Here is a 20,178-nt window from a genome sequence, read left to right on the forward strand (position 1 = left end):
ATATGAAAATCGCTACCCTATTCATTAATTGTCTTAAAGAGCGCCAGCCTTTCAGAAAAATACACAACCTATCATTCATCAGCAAACTCCAATTAATATCATGCATGGCGTTTTTTTTTTAACTCATATTTTCTTGCTAGCTCTTGTTTATGATCAAGACTCATTATAGGCTCTACACTACCTCCTACCCCAACTTAATTAGTGGTGCCTTTTGAGATGTCTACCTTGTGTTTGATTTCTCCATTGTCAGGTAGAGTCACTTAAAGCTGGATCATTCTAGTCAGCCCTCTTTCTATCTGGCTAATGTCATATCATGTACCTGTTCTCTGCAGAGATTTGGATGCACACATTCATTCTTTTGTGGTCTCTTGTGTCCTCAAGACTGGGATGCTTGCAGGTCAACTATCTACCTTCATCAGCTAACAAAGTCACAGGGTGTGATTTCCTGATAGTCTCTTCACCTCTGCACTTTCTGTTTTAGGGACTGAGATGTCCTCACAGAGCTTCCCATCATCTTGGTGGGAGTGCAGAGTGCCAGTGCACACATTACACTTTATGCCTACACTTAACATGCCATGTGGGAATGAGGCAAATGCATCTGAAAGCAGAAATAACATACAAGAATGTGTGTCAGAGATTGTTTGTGATTCTTTGTTGAAGGTATACTTAATATAGGCTGGTTATAATTTAATGTTTGGAAAAGTATTCCAGGGTGGTTTGGGTGACTAGGAACCCTGTCAGAAGCAGCTTACAGGCTTCATGACAGCTGTAACTACTCATGGTAGCTGGAATTAGGCTGCACCCAACAATACCTCCCCATCACAGTTGCTCAAAATCTGGGGAAGAAGAAATGAACTACTGCTGACTGTTCCACATGATTGAGGGATACAGAACATTTTCTTTTGGTTCTGGTGGCTACTTATGAATTGATAGAAAGGGGGCAAAAGGGAGCACTGGTTTGCATTAAGTTCGCATGTGCTCATTCATAAGTATGGCTGCAAAGTGAGAAATAATTATAGTAATTTAAACAGAAACACCTGCTGTCATAGTGGGGGAAGACTGGGACCAAGTGACCTGCCTGCTTTGCTCAGTCTGCTGTTCCAGTGCTGTCAAGGCCCGACCCTCCCATCTGATGGCTGCTTATCTTTAGGCTGACCTTTGACCGGACAGCCCTGCCAACAGAGATTTTCTGTAAACGAGGACACAACAGCACAGTGCTCCTGGTTGGTGTGTTGTGCCTGCGTTTGTGCATGTGATGGGCTGGAGTCACCATCGGAAAGGACATGATGAGGTTCCGTGCCTCCCAGGGGAAACTGACCCCAACTTCAGCGTGCTGTTATGTATCCCCCGCCCTTACCTCCAGCTGGGCGGCACTGTGCATTCCTCTGTATGGCACTTCACAGTGTCGTGCCTGCTTCATTCACATGCCCGGCTCAAGGCCCAGGCAACGTTAGGAATAATGCCCTGTTCTGCTTTAAGGTATCACAGGCAGGCCTTCTGCAAGAGTAAATAGGCTGGCCGGTAGTTGGTCTTTGGGCGGCACTAGATGTGGAACAGGTGGAGCCAGGAGTTTACTGAGTAATTGATCGAGAATAAAAGTATGGTGGAACTTGACATGGCAGTGGCTGAGTTAATATAGATGGGCATTTTGAGAATCTTGCAGAGTCTGAAATGTAATTGCTTCCATTACTTGATAGGTCTGTGCTTGAAGACCTGGAGGAAGTGCCTTCTGGTGGACCTTCTCCTAGACAAATGATCCCCAAGATGTGTGGAAAACCTGGTGTCCATGGGGATCCAGAAGCCACCATTTGAAATTTCCCACAGTGCTTCTGCTCCAAGACATTGCAGGAAATTTCAAAGGGCGGCTCATGGATCAGATGGTCCAGAACAAGAGTCCTGGTTAGAATGGTAAAATACAGGCCACCTGGTAACCCTAGTCGTGATAAGCCTGTGGATGAAAGTTAGGTAGTTAAGCAGGCAGGCAGGGGCACAACTGGGAGCCTGTAGCCTGCCAGGGCTGTTTTGTAGCCTCCCATCCACAGCTGCTTTTCTAGCTGATAGCTCTGAAACAAAACTGGGGCAGGAAAAATATTGCTATTGCTAAACACACACACACACGTGATTGCACATGAAGACTGCACTGCATCCTGATCTGATTGTCCCTTGACTAGCTGTCAGTTAACTGAGCTCTAATTCTGCAGGTGCCCAGAAATATACTTTAGATTTAGGACAAATTAATCTTGGCACCTGTATTATAAAATACTTTCTTCAGCATCCTCTCTGTCTTTCTCTCTCTCTCTCTCTCTCTCACACACACACAAGCACATTTCCCAATAATAATGGTCATTTAATTTTATTATATATATCTTATTATTCTGTATAAGGCCCTGGGGGAAAATACAGAGGGGTGGAGAAACAAAGAATGCCTGCAAGAGTAAAGCTTCTGTATTTGTCTGCTGAAAATGGCATGTGATAACACTGTCCACTTCTGCCAACCCCATCCTCTAGCCGTGAAAATCATCCATGAATAAGAAGGGAATGAGCAAAAGGATTCATTCATTTTAAACATCTTTGGGTATGAATTTATTTAGCAGCATCAATCACAGCTCTGATGATGCCATGCAAGGTGGCTGGATTGCTCAAGGAAACCAGGTATCTTTGGAACAAGACCAGAGTTTACCTGTACAGTAATGAGGACAATAAAGATTTTGAGAAAGAGGAATGTGGATTTGGCTCCCCTGTCTCTGCAGATGCAAGGCAGAAGCTTGGCTTTTTCCTGCTCAGCACTCATTCTGCATAGAAGTTGGATTTATGAGTATGTTCAGGCTGGTTGGATCCTTGTGCATGGGTTGCAACTTCTCTTCTTGACTTAGGGCTCAGCTGCCTTCCCATCAGGTTTGACTACCATTTGCAGGCAGTAAGGCAGCTTAGTACCAGTGACAACATAAGCATTTCACTTCCCATAAGCACCTGGGAAGTGTGTTGTGTCATTCTGAGGGCACCTCTGGGGAGAAATGGTAGCTGCCAGCAACCCAAAGAAGTGGATAGGAGGGTGTTTTGTTTCCCGAATTCTTGTCCTTGGACAATGCAAGACCCTTGTGCTCAGAAGAGGCGGCTCCAGAGTTAACAATTCAGGGAGAGGACTTGGCTGTGGAAAGGCATCAAGGCTTCCACTACCACAGACCTTCGGAAAGGTTCCGGGTGTTGGTGTTGGTTGGAACAGGGGTGGCTGCACCGCTGTTCTCAGACTCTAAGGACTTGGGCCACAAGGTCAGTAGCATGGTACAGCCGCTCCCTTGCCATCTCAGCCTGAGATTGCTATGGCAGGCCTGGCCCCTGCAGGGGACAAAGTCTCAAGCAGTACGCAGACAGAGCCATCCGGCCCAAATTCAGCCTAACCTTTATGTAAGGCTCAGTCTCGCTCTGCTCTTTGTTCAGCTTCCGGCACCCAGGGCCGTCTTAATGCATGGGCCTGAAGGGCACTTGCCCGTGGGCTCCATACTAATCTGTGTATGTTAACCCTTGGAAAATTGGAAAACTTCCAAAATTAACAGTAGTTGTGGTTCGTAGGGGCCCCAGTACACTGCTTTGCCCGGGACCCAGAATGCTGTTAAGATGGCCCTGCCGGCACCAGCAGCATTTCGAGTTTCCCCACCCAGCTTCCAAGTAAAACCTGATCCACCAAGGGCCCTGCTCAAGAACTGCAGGATGCCTGCATGATTCCATTGCAGAATCCCAATTCCTTTGCAAGCTGCAGCAAAGCCTGGGAATATTGGGCAGCACATGGACTGAACAGCACCCTTATCCTGCAATGGCACAAAGGGCAACCACCACCACTCCAAAACTGGTAGGAACAGCAAAATAAATAAAGTGGGGTGAGGTGAGGGTTCCATTTCTTTCTACCCTTCAACTTTGAGCCGCTTCCCATGTGTTGTTATTATGATTTTATTTTACTATGTATCTCTTGCTTCTTGACCAAAAATAGAGCTCCAGCTGGCTAACAATAATAAAAGTTGAATTAAAAGAAAAATATGGCTAAATAACAAAAAACCGAAATATATTTAAAACACAACAATAAAGGAAGTAAACTACCCAGGCCAATAAAAACAGTAAAATTACAGAGCTGCCATTTTAGCAGAAATCATGACAGAAGTCTACTTATATATCATTGGCTCATGTGGAACCTTCTCCCATGATTGTGTGTGTGTGTGTGTGTGTACATGCACGACATGTGTATACAACTGCATTGCAAAAGTTAATTTAAGAACCAGACTTTCCTTGTAGTTCACCAAGAGATACTGCTATTTTTGAGAGCTGGCACATGCTCACGTGCTTCCTGGATATTTTGCAGGATATTTTCAAATAATTCATGTGTGTTACTTGACCAGAATGTTGAAAATGTAACAAGCACCTTCCTTTCCAATTTGCATTATGCAAATATGCTCAACCAATTAGATAGCAATTTTCCAGGGAATGTTCAATTCAGCTTTTATGTCATCCGTTCATTAGTTTAATAACTAACTTACAGCATTTTTGATGCCACTCTCTGCTGACTGTGCTTTTATCCCTTCCAGATGATGACTTCCTCTTTTTTCTCTTCCTCCTCTTCCTCCTCTCTGAGTAGCTTTACCTATTCTGGTAAAGCCTGCAGCAGAGATATTGGTAGATCCAAAACTTTCATTAAAAGCAAGGCTGGGATCAGCCTCAGATATTCAGCTGCAAGTTGATTCTGTTTCCACGGGCTTTCTTTGCAAATACTCTGCCTGTTGGAGGTTGCTATTCTCTTTCCCCGATAGCTGGAAAAGGATCCAGTTTTGTTGGTTATATTATATAATACAGACACAAAGAGAGGCAAGGCGCATGAGTAGCAGTATTTTGTTCTAGTGGCCAGCAGTCACCTTTTCAGCAGGATGCATGTTTGTTATATAAATGCTGCCTGATTAGTCTCGTTCGCTCTGTAATCCAATGCAATGGATCCTGCCAATTCCAGTCCCTAAAGTACTTTACGAAGAATGTGAGGCTTAGAGAACTGGTTCTTCAGCCCTGTGTCCTAGGTAGTTCAATGTTTTCATTCTGAATGCCAATAGCGCAAACACCAGGGACAAGGAACTTGCTGATGACACACAGGGAGCAGTTTTAGGGGCTCCCCTAGGGCAGAAGAGGAAGGCGCAGACTTGGGTAGTTGTTTATACGACAAAGTGCTCTTCAGAGGTTGTGTCCAGTGGGAGGAGTTCCACCCGCAGGACCCGGAGTGACCCGGTCCCCTCTGCTGCCTGCGTGTCTTTAATTCAGTGCGGGGGCAGGGGGCGGGGCTGGGAAACCTTTCGGAGCATAAGTTCAGGTAACCGGAAGGAGGACCGAGGAAGGGAGAAAATCCCATTGTGCTAGCAAGCATCCATTAGCACAGTGTCAGATTTCATTTAGCCCTTTAGGTATAAATAGAAATTTAGACATAATTCCTATAGCTTTATAAATAATACCTTCCATCCTAAGCAGGGAAGAACTGATCTGAGTGCATTCCTTGTTCTGCTTTTTGGGTGTCAACAATTGTTGGCAGACAACTCCCGAGGTCCGGCTCTCTCTCCTTAATGTCCCTAATCTTTAAGCCAGACCTGGATTGGACAACTCTTCAAATAGAGGATGCCCTCACATGCAGGATTGTCCTTTGGCAGCTCTTCAAACAGAGGACTGTCCTGTGTCGGGTAGCTCATGCAGATGTAGAGCCACAGACCTCTCCATTGAAAACGGGCTGGCATAGAATCATAGAAACATAGAATAGTAGAGTTGGAAGGTCCAGGAAGGCCATCGAATCCAACCCCCTGCTGTTGTACGACATCAAGTTACATCATCCCGCTCAGATGGTTGTCCAGTTTCTTTTTGGAAGTCTCTAGTGTGGGAGAGCCCACCACCTCTCTAGCATGCTTTGCTCTGTGCAATACAAAGAAATCCCTCAACTCCTTGTTGCAAACAGGTCTTCTGAGGTAGCTAAGATACTTCTTGTAATGCTAGAAATTGAGGTGGTTGGTAGCCCCACAATAATTGCAAGGAGCATGGATAGCCTCAGCATTTCTTCCTCTCCTTTTTCCATACTTTTTCTTATCAGACTATTCTTCCAGTTCTGATTTAAGTATCTCCTAGTGTATTAACAAAAACTGGTGTTACCTTAATTAATTCCAAATAAATATGAATAATGAATCGCAGTATAATTGGCAAGATTCTTTTAATGGCTCCTAAGGGCCATTAAAGTAGTGAAATGGAATCCTATAGCTTTGTATTCCAAATACATTATAAAAATACTGATGAGTCTAATGAAGAGTGTGCCGTCCAGGCCTGTGTCACCACAAACTGGCTGGATGAAGGGAGAGGGGTTAATTGCTCCCAGATGTGTCCATCAGGGTTCCTGTGCGGCACCCAACTTGACTGGAGTGAAGGCAGCGGAGGGTAGCCATGTGAAGGGGATTCCATATCCTTGGTCCGATACTGGATCAAACAGTGCTGAGTGTTTTGGATTTCTTTAATGCAGTGCTGGGCACCCAAGACAAGACTGGGATTCTGATGACGTCTGCCCCATACAAAGAGTAACTGCCTCAGTCCTGCTGACTGATGTCATCTCAACTGCTATTGGGGCCACCAAGGTTTACGGTGCAGGGGGACCTGAATATTTATGCTGCTGCTACTCTATCAGGAGCGACTCAAGACTGTATGGCAGCCTTGTCAGCCATGGGCCCATCTCAGATAATATCTGGCCCAACGCATGTAGTAGGGCATGATTTAGACCTGGCGGCCTGTAGTGGATTGGAAGAAAGTGTTCCATGGCTGGAAGAGCCAGTGGCGACTTCACCGGCATAGACAGATGGTGAGGGGGTCAGCTTGGCTTTTACGCTGCTGTTCGTTGCTTTCCCACATTTGGCTCCTTTTGCTGTTTTTACTGTTTTGCATACCGTAGCAGTCCTGCGATGCGAGTTTTACCATTGCAAGTTGCCGTGGGAGGCCCCTGCTCAACCAAGTGGCCAAGGAAATAATTAAATAGTTTGTGCTGAACAGGTCCTCTACTGGTCATGCCCCCACTTCCACCACTGGGCCTCACCACATCCAAGAAACATAAACGCAAGCATGTTGCGGTGTTGCAATATGCAAGAAGCTGGGCCTGGACTCTGTTGTTATGCTGTTTCCATTCAGTTCCAGCTACCCCATTCTTTCCTCTCACCAGCCATCCCAAGTTGTTATTGTGCACAGAGCATACAGAAGTTCTGCCTAGGTGCCAGATAATTTAATGGTGTCTATTCGGCATCATACATCACTGCCAACTAAAGAGAGTCTAGAGCGGGAAGTTACTGTGTGATTTTACAAATGATGTATGCACAAGGACATAGCCTGGGGCAGGCCTGTGCAATGCTGACAGCTGCAGCTTACCAGTATCCCTCGGGAGAAAGTCTACTGGTAATGGGTTTGTGTATACTGGAGATACAATATATTAAAGCCCTCATAGATGCAACGTGATGACTTGTTCTCTATCCAGGTTCCTGAGGAATGGAGGTAGCTTGTCTTTCTCAGAAAAAGGAGCTGTTTTGATGAACTTTGGAGTTGGAGAATATGTGAAATCCTCCATTCTGAAGCTGGTTTGCAGCAGAGAGGAAATGCATTTAAAATGTGTATTTTTTAATATAATTTGTGTGGATTTAAAAAAAATAGATTAAAGTAGGGGATGGATTTGTGGACGAATGCCTGTGCAGCTAGCATGGACCAGGAGTTGACTGATCTGTCCATGTGGAGTAGCAGAGGCGGGCAGTGTGAGGCGTGCAGGTGGGAGCTTGTCTGTAACCCACGTTTGGTGAGCTGCACATCAACTGGGAAAAAGCACTTCGGGAAGGATGTGGCTCCCCCGCATTTTTCATAATATGGGGTACCATCATCATCCTCATTGTCCTGTGCAACATGGTAAGACGGTGTTCCTGGAACCTTCTGGAATCTCCTTGCCCAGGTAGTTCTCAAGATGAAGCTTGAAATTAAAAAATGCATTGGAAGAAATGGTGTGCCCAGCATGTTAGGGTGTATTACCCATTTTAGGGGCAAACCATCTTGTACCACTTGAAATGCAAACTTTTAATGTCCACCCAGAGGTATGTCCCATTGAGTTAAATGGGGCTTACTTCCAGGTAAGTGGTTACAGGATTGCAGCCTCACAGTAGTAGCTGAATCATAGCACGTTGTTTCAAAATCTGAACTACTCTGATAAGCAACTCCTTTCTTTTTTTGAAGAAGACAATGCACTGAAATTTTTGTTTGTTTGTTTAAGCTTTTGTACACCATTCATTAGCACAGGACTGTCAGAATGTTTTTGTATTAAATGTATTAGCCATACCACACTCCAGTAAAACTTTTTGCCTTGAGCTTTATTTTGAGGTTCTGCAGAGTGGAGGGAGGGTCGTTCTTGGATTCCATCATCCTGAGTGTCTGTCCTTGAAGAGTTCGAGGCAGTTCAGAGACAGATCACGTGGTGGACCTGGAACATCCTATAGGAATGGGCCTGGGTGCCTCACTTGATTCAGCTGCTATAATTTTGGAGTCTACGTTCCCGTGGAGGCAAGAGATTTTATTCTGGAATCATCCTAAATAAAATCCCAAATGGATCTAAGATGTCCTTGGGGCCAGCATGCAATAGGCTCCAAATAGCCCTGAAGGGCTCTGCTGGGTAGCAAATGCTAGACTGGTTGGAGGCTGTGGGGTGCTGCTTCTTAGCCGCCCTTGCTGCCCCTAAATATACCTTAAAGCGCTTTCTTGGGCTCAGCTGAATGCACTAGAGGTTTTCCTCAGCCTGCACTGTAGCCTTTCCCTGTATTGTTTCATTGCTCTTGGCTCTGAGGTACGATGTGGCACTGTCCGAGTTCCATGACAGACGGGGCACCCAAGGGTGATCGTGGCAACTGCCGAGGTCCTTTCTGTTTTCCAGAGATCAGCCAGGGATTTGACAGAGTTGCTGGCCTTATCAGCTGGAAAATCCCCAATGGCCGCCTGGAAACTGTGCTGATCCTTTAGTTTCTAGGGGTGGACCATCTTAACAGTCCCTCACCCTTGCAGAGGGGAAAAGTCACCATTAGTCTAAATCTCAACAGGCTGTGATCTGGCCATGGCAAAGAGACCAATTCTAAGTCCCTCACCACAAATTATATCACAAAAATGCCTGCCAGTCTCCAGTATCCCAGTTTCAAAGAAACCAGAAATGCCTATGTTCCTAGAATTCCCTCTTCTGAGAGGGTTTTGGTACAGAGGGCATAATATCTATGCTGCCTTTTAAGCATGAGATACATATATCTTTTGTGACTATTTCCATTAATTCCTTACCTTTGCCCTCTTGCTGCTGCTTTTATTTTCCTAGTATCTCATTTAGTCTTCAAGCATTCATTGAGGTGCATTTTATTCTGTATTGCATTGTGATTAATTCAACATGATTTCTTTGTCCCTGAATGTCTAGGATAGCTTAAGGCAAGATACAAATAAAAATTAATGTATGAGCAACCCCTTGAGAGACCTAGGGGCTCTTTATATGAAGGCTTGCCAGGAGAATTTACTTCCATTTCTGATTTGTTTACGCATTTGAGGGCTGAATCAGTGGGTGGGGAGGTGCTGTGCTCCCCCACCCATGGAGTTGCCGGGGCACAAGTGGGGATATATGGGCTTGGCTGGCCCTTGGTGCAAGCTGGTCTTTGGTCTAGCCAGTGGGAGCATCGTGCGACCCTGCTCGTTCAAGAGTGCTCTTTCTCCTGCCACATGACCTTTGGTCCTCCCTTGGCAGCCAGCAGTATTCAAGGCTGTTTAGGGTAGTTGCTGGTTGCCCGCCAAGGCCTGGCTGGAATTGTTTTTGGTCCCTTGTCCCGATGGGCCTCAGGAGGGAACTTTTGCTTACTCTATCCTATCAAGCGGAAAGGGGATACTTATTTTGAATTGGGCTGCTTGGCTTTATTTAGCTTCCAGGCCGATCCAGTGGGAAAAGGTTGAAGGGAAACAGTTTCATGGATAAACTTATGAGTATCCTGAGGCATCCAAATGATAGAGTGCGGCTTAGCTAAACCAGCCTCAATGGACCACTAGCTCTAGATTGTTCATTTTTTATTTTTTTATTATTTTTCGATTTATATCCTGCCTTTTTCCTACAAAGGGCTCAAGGCAGCTTGCATCTCCTCCTTCATCTTATCCCCACAACAACAACCCTGTGAGGTAGGTTGGGCTGAGAGTCTGTGACTGGCCCAGAGTCACCCAGTTGGCTCCATGGCTGAGTGGGGACTAGAACCCAGATCCTCTGAGTCCCAGTCCCATGCTCTTAACCACTACACCACACTGAGTCCTAACAGGCTTCTAGGTTGCCCACAGAGGCACAGGCGGTCTTGAATAGGAGGTATCCTTGGGTGATCTTAGATTTGTTGACCCTTTGCAAGGTTTCCAGCTTCCAGGGCAGCCACTGACACTAGTGCATCCTTCTCACCTTTAAGGTGTGTGGGCAAGTTTTAACTACCTGAGGTTGAAGCCTGTTTGGAGGTGCCTCACATGCAATAAGAGAGGCGAGGGCCCTCTGATAATGCCTGCTGGAGGTGAACTTAGGATCTAGGAGGAGATGATTCTCCATGGGACCTGGCCTCAGACCATGCTGGGCTTTGAACGTTAGCACCTGCACTTTGAGTCGGGTCCAATTTGAAGCCTGTGCAGATGGGAAATGCTGGCATATGATCACTTTGGCCAGTCCTGAATTGTTCAAACCATTTCCAAAGGGAGCTCTGCAGTGGTCCAGATATGAGTTTATCACAGCACGCACCCTGCATACCTTTCCTGGTGGCACCAGGGTGTTCTGCCCCTAGGGGTGTGTGAGGAAACTGAAAGAGTGTGTGTGTGAGAATATCTGACTGCTTTTCCCTTGGCTCATCCCTGTGAATTCCATTCCATCAGCCCTGCCCCAGTGTTGTCAGACTCATGCCAGATAAAGTCAAGTACAGCAACTTGAATCTGATGAAAATTGTACAAATTTATGCCAGTAGTACTAGAGAAATGCTGTTCTCAGCTCCAGATTTGTACAAATATTTCTAGTGATTTCATGGACATTGAAAACAAATAACCAACCTGGTCTGCTTTTGGACACCAGGTTAGAAATGTGTAAAAACTTCATCACACTCAATCAGAATGAGTGTTTCAGTGTCATACGTCCATACCTGCAAATTTTACTTCATTTTTAAAAAGCCTGGTGTTATTAGCCCCTGAGACCTCATCAGAGCAAAGCGAATGCCTTTGGGATCCATGCTGGTGGCCAGAGATATTCTTAGGAACCTGAAGATGAGAGAGCAGGCCTGCGCAGGAGAGAGTGAGAGAAAGAGATGGTGGGTGCTGGAATGATTCTGTCACATAGGTTTCTGTTCGCACTGGAAGCTGTGGGTTCAGAGGAGTTGTTTGGCCTTTTGTGGCTTGGTCCCCATCTCTGCTTTGAGCAGTCCTTTGGGTTGGTTAATTTGAGTAGGTTGCTTAGTCTTTAGGGGATGCCAGTGACTCCTGTGTCAGTAGGGTACCTCATATTTCGCAGCCTTTCTTTTCAGCTTTTTAGGAGTCATCCATAGTTCTGAGCTCCTTGCCCAATAGATTTATGACCGTGGAGCACCATGGATGGAATCTATAAGGCTGAAAAGAAAGGCTGCAGTGGATGAGGGACCCACTGACTCAGGAGACCCCAGCCTTCTCTGTTGCTCTGTCTGGCTAGCTATACTTCCCACGGCAACCAGTTTATGCTTGAGCCCGTGGCAGTTTCTCAAATTGCCAAATATGCTTGCAGACTCAAAGGGTTTGCCTAGCTGTGTTGTTATTGCATATTCTTGTTTGGATAGCCATGAAGTTTCTGGAAGAGTTCCTGTGTGCATAACTGCTTCATGACAGGCAGACAGTACTCTGAGAATTTTTTTTGGTAAAGGTGTCTCTGTGTGTGTGTGCGCGCATGTGCATGCGCTGTTAAAGGCACAGAAACCTTCCCAGGAAATAAGCTGGAAATCAAATTTCATGTAAACCATAATGCTGAGATGGGGGTTGTGGGGGACACTGCTCTGAATTGTGATTCCGTAAGTCCTCTAAATCAAACAGTGAGTGGACAGAGCTTCTTCCCCTAATCCTGGGATCTTGGGATACCCACAGATTCCATTCCAGATTGCAGATCTGTGCTCAGCACTTACAAAACATGCACTGCAGAACTCGTGTGTCAGTAAGGCTCAGATTGCTTTTTTGTCCTCCAACCTCCTGCTGCTTTGAAAATGAAAATCACTTTAAAGGAATCCACAGGAGTGGAATAGAGAAGATAAATTGAATAAGTAAGGGTGAAACCCTGTACTTGTTTAGACTGAAGAAACCCTACACCTCCCACCATTTACCAGCCAGCATGGGGTGGTTTGTGGATTAAACAAGCCCAAGTTAGCCCATGGCTTGTTCTAATTAACTGATGAATTGCTGCTGTTATGTCTGAACACAGCTATTGGATAACTATGGGCTGGTCTTGTCATCAGTTGATCACTCAGTAGACACTGCTGTGCATGAATTTATATCGCAAATGAAAAGAAGTGAGGAGAGAAGGAGCCGCTGTAGGGTGTGACTCTGATAGGGAATTTTCTAAGCCATAGGGCAATGTCAGGTTTTCTGATCCACCAGGGAAACATTCTGGATCGGGTTTGCCTTCTTGAAATTCTAATATTGGTTTAGGAATCTATGCTAAGTTAATCTATGCTTTCTACTCTCCCATGACAAACCACATTTGCCAAAACCTATTCTTCTACACAGCTGTGAAAGCTACTTGAGGACAGCCCTCCCTTGCATCAGGTCACCCTATCTCACACTTGATCCTCCAAAAAAGTTGCTCCTGAGATGATGATCAAATTTCAGTGCTCAAGTTAGAATTAAAGCTAGAGCTGATTTCAGCACTTAAAGCTAAAATTGCTACTTCTCCAAGTAAACCAAGTGCATTTCTTCTTTTAAATATATGCAGATGAAAGGTTGTTTACCTTGAGATGGAACTAAATAAGACAGAAGAATGCTAAAAATAACAACTAAGTAGGACCAGGGTAAATCATGTCAGGTGAGGCGCATTGGTCAGCAGCTTAGGGTATCAGTACATTAACTCCGAACCAGCCCATAATTTAGTGGATTCTGTATTAACAGATTTTCAGTCATCTTGCTAAAGAATCTCATTGTAAAATATTAAGCAATAGAAGTTGATAATATTTGTGATGTGATCCTAAGTGTGTCTACTCAGCAGTAACTCCCACTGAGTTTAGTGGAATTTACTCCTAGGCAAGTGTCTGCAGCCTAAATGCTGGCCATGCTGTATCACTGGTGATAGTGGTGTTTTGAACAATATTGTTTACATATTATGTTATTCACATTCAAAGCACGGGCCTCCAGGAGCAAATAGGCAAGGAGTGATGGACCCCAGTTTCGAACACTGTCTGTAATTATTGAACTGCCTTCGTGCATTCTGCCAGCTCACTATGATTCTCTTTACAATAATCAGTGCTCCTCATTCCTGTCTGCAAGTCAGCAACACATTTAGGTAATTCTTGATTCTTCTTAATGGTCTTAGGGGGGTTCCTCTAGATGAAAATGTTGATCACGTCACTTGCCTCAGCAGGGGGGCAGCTGGCCCTGCTGCATGTCAAGCCTTCAGCTCCTTCTGCTCAGCTGGGTCCATGTCCTGTCCTGCAAGTCTGTCTGAATGCATTTCTGCTGCCTATTGAGCGCCACAGTTGAATGCCATTCCTTTCTCTTTCTCTTGCTTTTTTGTGTGGCTGCAGTGATGGGTGCCCTGGAGTCCAGAGGGGTGCTGAGGAAAATGAGTGATATGCTGGAGGTGATGGTGAAGAGGATGGATGTGCTAGCCAGGCTGGAAAATAGCACGGACTTCAGGAAAGGGGAAGAGGTGCATTTCCCTACGGACAGGTTAGTACCAGCAGGTCTGAAATGTCAATTTGGGATTCACTTAATATGAGATCCTCTCCCTCTAGGCTCAAGAAGTCAGCTAAGCAAAATCTATTTCTGTACAGGCAGTTCACCTTTATAAAGGTCTGATTAATCCAAATGCCACATGGCCCCATTTCTCCGCACACTGATTCTGACCACAGGCCTGTGTGCAGCTCGTGATGAGATCAGGAGCACAGCTTAGATCATTAGATGGTCCTGCATGAATTGCTGTTCATAAGATGCTCTGTTCCTTGGAACCAGAGAATCGGATATTACCTTGGAGGGTAAGGACGCTGTGGCAGATTGCTGGTTGCATGCCTCCCTCTTTTCCTCCTATGGTCTTCCTTTTCATGAGCAAGGCTTCAGTATCGCTCACTGCAAGAAGAGGCAGAAGGGCAGACCAAAGCGCCAGGAAGCACAAATGGGAGGCACAGCAGCTCCGCCATCTCTGGTTGCCTCATGAACATTCATAAAGCACATTTCTCCAGGCTGAGACAATTCTGACAACTCCATATAGCTCACATGTTTTGATTGCACACTTTGGATCGTTCCAGTATTGTTGATTGGAAGCTTTTCATCACAACGTGGAAAATCCAAAAGCAATCCAACACATGTATTTATCCAGGGGATCTGATCCAAGACTAAATGCTAGGGGATGTGTGGGTACCCATGGATAAGTTCCTATCTCCTTACCTCTAAAAGGGCTGGAATTGCAAATATTAGAAGTATTACAAGATGAATAATAACCACCAGTGGCTGTAAAATAATGACTAGAAGTGCAGTGTAGTTTTTTGTAAGGCTAAGAATGTCAATTACTTTGTATGATAGATTGACTGTACATTTTAAAATGTAGAGTTTTAATTTGATTTCAGCTTAATCTAGCTCTTGAGAATGCGGGTGATTAATTTCTGATGACTGTGCAATTGTTAACAATGGAAATAACTTTTTTTCTAGCTGGGCATTGTCATGGAACAAAATTAATATCCGAAGTAATTAACATTAGAATCATTTAGTCAAAAGAAACTCCTTCCCTTCTCATTGTTACTTATTCTCCACAAAGTATTAACATGTATTCAGACAATAAGTTTGACTTGCTTTCTTAGGCTGTGTTCAAACAGTGGCAAAGTTCACAAAGCACGTTAACCCCCCTGGGAATTTTAACATGCACCATGGTTAAAATTAATCTGTGATCTGATCAGGCTCAGCAGGGCTTCTGTGCCTCATCCTCCCTCTGCCGCTCAGTCTGTCTGCGGTGAGCACCGAAATGCCCCCCAACTGCAGCGAGCCATTGAGTGCAGTCTGACTTTTTAAAAAAGTGCCTCTGTCTTATCCACACTTGGGCAGCCCAGGGTCACATAAAGGCCCCCACAAACCACTGAGGATTCTTTTTCAAAAGATGTTTTCTACCTGCCACCTTTATTTTTCTTTCTTTTTTTAAATTAGCAGTAGGCAACAAGGGTGCAATTTAACATGGACACAATTACAACTTTGTAGCTCACTGCTACCTATTTTTGGCTTTTTTAGAAAAGTGAGTGTATGTAAAAGCACACTTTGCAGCAGAGTCCTAAGGGATTTGGGGCATGATGGAGTGGTCCTGGCTGCCCTCACTTTCCCAAGTGTGGATAAGCCAGAGGCACAGGGGTCTCTTGTGCCCCCAGGACCTCAAAGAAGGAGTGTTTTAGAGGACACACCATCAATTTTCCTCCTCTTCCAAGCAGGATCCCCCGGGGGGAGGGTGGTTGGGGAGGGGTGACAGGAAGTCACAATTGTCTCTCTGGTCATGGCATCTCAGGAAGTGTAAAACCCTGAGGGAAATCCCAGTGTTGTGGAACATGAAGCTTATGATTGAAAGGGTCAAGCCTGGTTTTTCCCCAAGTTATGAGGTGCCCCCCCCCCAGTTGCTAGTAGGAAGGGGGAGACTTCTTCCAGCTGTTACCAAGTGCTTCTTGAGGGTGCCTGGGAAAGGCAGTTGCCTCCTGGTCCCTTAGCTAGAGCAGGCAACCTTTTGTGACTCTTGCCAAAGGGCTCTCTGGTCTTTGACTTGGCCATGGCTTATTTTGTTGCCTGGGTTCAAACAGCACAATAAACCACAACACATGGTTGGCTTATTAAGCCCTTCTACAAGCCTTAGCTAGTTGGGATGGTTTCTACAACCACCCAAAGGAAAGAGTAATGAGTGCAGACCAGATGCTGAACCATATAGCTCATAAACCACCCAGGCTTAATGTGTTGTGTGAACCCAGTTACCGGTTTCAGTCATGAGAAACTGAGTTGGGTGAATTGAAATGAAAGGGCCTTTATTCACAACTAGTTCTGTGCAACAGATTTTTCCTGGGTTGAGGCCAAGCAAACCTTCATTATCTTAAAATTGGTGCTGTCCATGGTATATAACTTGACTTTTCCTGCTTCTTCATGGTCTCTGATCAAATTGCTGGTGCAGTTTCTTCTAGCCCTTGAAGGCTATTTCTCGAAGAACTGAAAGCAGCTCACCGATCTGCAGCTGTTGCTGCCCACAGCGCTGTATGCAAATTTTAGATTGACTGCCAGGGTGTTCACGAGCATCAAATTCCTGCCTTCTGTGCCTTGAGGCGTTTGTAAGGCTGGGTAATTTGAGGTGCTGAACTTAATGGTCTTCTGGGGGTTCCTTGAGGTGGCCTGCAAGAACACTTTAATTATGAAGCTCACAACTCGCACCTCTCTTCTCCCTGCACCCACATTCCATGCTTCAGAACTGCTTTTCCACTTTTGATAGGTTAGAGAAAGGTAAACAAAGGATTGACAACCTTGATTGACAAAAACAAGCATGTGCTCATGTGTATAAACCAATATATTTGAAATTATTATTATTAATAATAATAGCATCTGTAACCATGGACACATCCAGCTCACTGAAAAATTCTTTCAAAATTAACAAGAAAGAAAATAAGTTGCAGATACCAGTGTCCGCCCTGGCACACCCATGCTGGCCCAGGAACTGACTCTGGGCAGGATCCAGCTGTGTCCTTCCATGTGCAAGTGTTTGTACTTTGTTTGTGCAACCATCTCTTGTGCAACCATTGTACCATCAGTTATACAACACAAGTGTAATGGACAACGGCTGATACAACAAATGGGACTGCTCCGCTTAGGGATGAGAAGATCCGGCCAGAATCTGGCTTTCTTGAGCTCCCTGGACTTCTTTCCCATGCTTGGCTAGAGGTGCACTGAAGCCCCATGGAATCCGTCCCTCTAGCGTTCATGGACCTCCTCTCATGCTCTGCCAAGTCTTGGAAAGTGAGCCGAGTTGAGAGAAAGTTCATGGATGCTCATGGAACAAAGGGCGGGCAATGCAATGGGCAACCTCTTCCCATGTCACATCCAGCAGCACAAAGCACAGTGTGCACACCTGGTGAGCACCATGTGCATGCCGGGTGTGCTTGCAGGAACTTGGGGGCATGGCTGCATCAAAGTGGATCAGAGTTCAAGGGGCTGAGCCCAGGAAACCTGATGGCTTCCCACCCCCAAAATGGAGTCCTCACACATCCTGACACTTGGCTCTGGCCAGGAAGTGAGCTTAGCTGAGCTGAGCTCCGCAAATGCTCAGGAATGTGGGCAGCCTCTGCCAAATTTGGCAAAGTATGACAAATATGTAACTCTTTGTGCCAAGTGTGCAAAGCCACATATGTGGAAGCAGAACTCCGCTTGAACCTCTTCCCTCTGGATGCCTCCACAAACACTCAGTACAGGGCAGACTTTGGGGGAAGAGAAAGTGGGCAGGAGTCCAGGCAACTGAGCTGTGGAAATCCTGGGGATGCCCACCCCCAAACCAGATTGCTCACCCATCATCAACTCTGCTAGGCTAGTTGCAGAGTGACAGTGTTGGCTGTTGCTGTTATTGCATTGCATTTATATCCCACTTTTCCCCTATTGTGAGGAACCCAGGGCAGCAGGTATTATGTAGGGTAGTAGGTGGGGCACTGCCCACTCTTCCAGCTTGTCAGCTGGCACGTTCCAGGTGGCCACTGGGGAACATGGCACCCTGGCATCCTGGGCTTCCGCCCCAAACTCCAGCTGCACCATTGCATTGAGGCATTTTGCATTATTTCTCAGGGCTTTACAAAAAGGGCTGATAGGAGGCATGCTTATCTGCAGACACATTCCCATTCACATGGGCTCTTTTTCTACATGGTTACAAAAATGATAGCACAATCCTGTGCACATCTACTCTGAAATCAGCCTTATTTGGTTAACTGGGGCTTCTCTCCCAGTGAGTATGCATATGACTGCAGCCCAAATTGCATACTGGGTACAGAATATCAGATTCAGGCGCCAATGGCTAAAAAATAGAGGCTAGGAACAACTGAAAGGCAAGTATTGAATATCACTGACCATCGGATATAAAACACCCTCAGATATAAAGCAGCTATCAAATACCACATACCAGACCCTATCAAATACAGGGTCAAAACTGATTTCTGATGCTCGACCCTGAATATTCAAGTAGATATTAGACACCAATAACTTTTGAAAGGACTCAGGAGCTAAATGCATTCCTGCTTGAGCAGCAAGCAGTTGCACATTACAAACCTCAGTACACACAGTACAATGCCATTCCCCAGAGAGCTTCCAAAGGTGCTAAGCTGCTTATTATCGTAGTCTGTGCAGTCTAAATCCATGGTGGGACCCGGTCTTGCTCCTTCCCAATTATCTTATTTTCTTTTCCCTGCAGGGCTTGTAATATAGGGAGAGACACTGGCTGCTCACCATTAGTTCTTCCAATGGGCAGGCACAATGCTAAACCCCAATAAGAAGGGAAGCATGCAATAAGCCCTTGGTCTTTGGCTTCATTCCAGTTCAGTGGTCCAAGCCTGTTTTTGAGAAAGACAGAGACCAATTTCCTCTTTAATGCAGCTGCAGGCTGCTTTGAAGTTAAGCTTTGATTAAGTTAGTAGCAAATAACTGGGAGGAGGAGTATTAAGTGGACGCCTGCTTTGCTTTGGCAATCTCTCCTTCCCCCGCCCTCTACCCCCAGGATTTCTCTCTGCCTAGAAGTGGTTACCCATAGATTAAATGTCTCCCTGACAGCCGCCTTTTCTTCTGTGCTTTCTTCTAATCTTAGAAAGGGAAGCAGAATGCTCCCCTCCGCAGGCCAGGAGTGACGTTAGGGCTAGCAAAGGGTGGGGGGAGTTACCTATATAAGAAGTCAAAACCAGCTTTGGATAATCATTCAGGTACTTCATGTAGTATCAGGGAAACAGATGAAGCAGCACAGTAAAGCTCACAATACATAGATTACCTGGGAAATGGTGTGTTTATCTATTTTCTAAATATTCAGTAAATGCCTCCAGCGCTGCCACCAACGCTCTCCTGAAGTAAATGCACGCTGAAGCACCTGCAACTTCTGTATAGCTAGAATGGCTCCACCAGCATTTGATTTTATATAAGCTCTTCCTATCCCCTTGCCAATTTGCAGAGGTGCTATTGAATGTTTACGGATATTCCAAGTTCTCAGAAATGTAAACGAACATTGGCAGGCAGGACCTGGAGACAGATGAGGTTGGGTGCTGTTAGCAGAGAGGGGGTATGGACTCTGGCCCGTATAATGGTAGACTGCCCATCTGGATCCCCACTCTGCCATGAAACTTCCATATAGTCTGCAGTGCCTGATCTTGCCTACTCTTGGAAGTTAAGCAGGGTTGGACCTGATTGAAATCTGGATGGGTGACTTAAATGTTGTGTATTGCCCGGACAGCTTCAGCCACAGGTGGTATTAAAATATAATATAACAACCACCAGCACCACAAAGCTCACTGCCCCAGTCATCTTCTTTCAACCGAAGGGACAAAAAGTGACCCCCTTTTTGGACAGGATCAACATTCAGTAAATGACACAAACACCTTGAGATGGTCAGGGGCAAATGCCAGAGTTTGGGGGTGCAGGCAGTAAGAGAACTGAGGAATATCTGTGTATGTGAAGGTCTGCTTGCCTTCCTGCCTGTGAAAATCGTAAGTGCTGCTTTTCCTTGTATGTTCTCAAAGTGCTGTAAAAAGCCAATCTAATGAAAACAGTGAAAATATCTGAGAAACAAGGCAGTAAATGTAAAACATCAAAACATCCAAGAACAGCAGGGATTGTGGCTGCTGCTGTTTCCACCAACAGCAAGGGGGTACATGAATGGTACATGCCTTTTGCTTGATCTTCAGGATCCACCAGAATCAAGAAAGT

General features: G+C 45.4%; 1 protein-coding gene across 2 annotated transcripts in view; it reads left to right on the top strand.

The window, feature by feature from the left end:
* MGAT5B (alpha-1,6-mannosylglycoprotein 6-beta-N-acetylglucosaminyltransferase B) overlaps positions 1 to 20,178 on the top strand; it is a 208,237-nt gene that overhangs the window by 67,553 nt on the left and 120,506 nt on the right. For both annotated transcript variants that reach the window (XM_044453886.1, XM_044453887.1), the window contains exon 3: positions 13,809 to 13,967. In XM_044453886.1, the coding sequence (XP_044309821.1) occupies positions 13,809 to 13,967 (159 nt within the window). The remainder of the gene's footprint in view (positions 1 to 13,808; positions 13,968 to 20,178) is intronic.

This window comes from Varanus komodoensis, unplaced genomic scaffold (assembly GCF_004798865.1).
Source record: "Varanus komodoensis strain SLA01 unplaced genomic scaffold, ASM479886v1 scaffold7_1, whole genome shotgun sequence".
NCBI classification, from domain to species: Eukaryota; Metazoa; Chordata; class Lepidosauria; order Squamata; family Varanidae; genus Varanus; species Varanus komodoensis.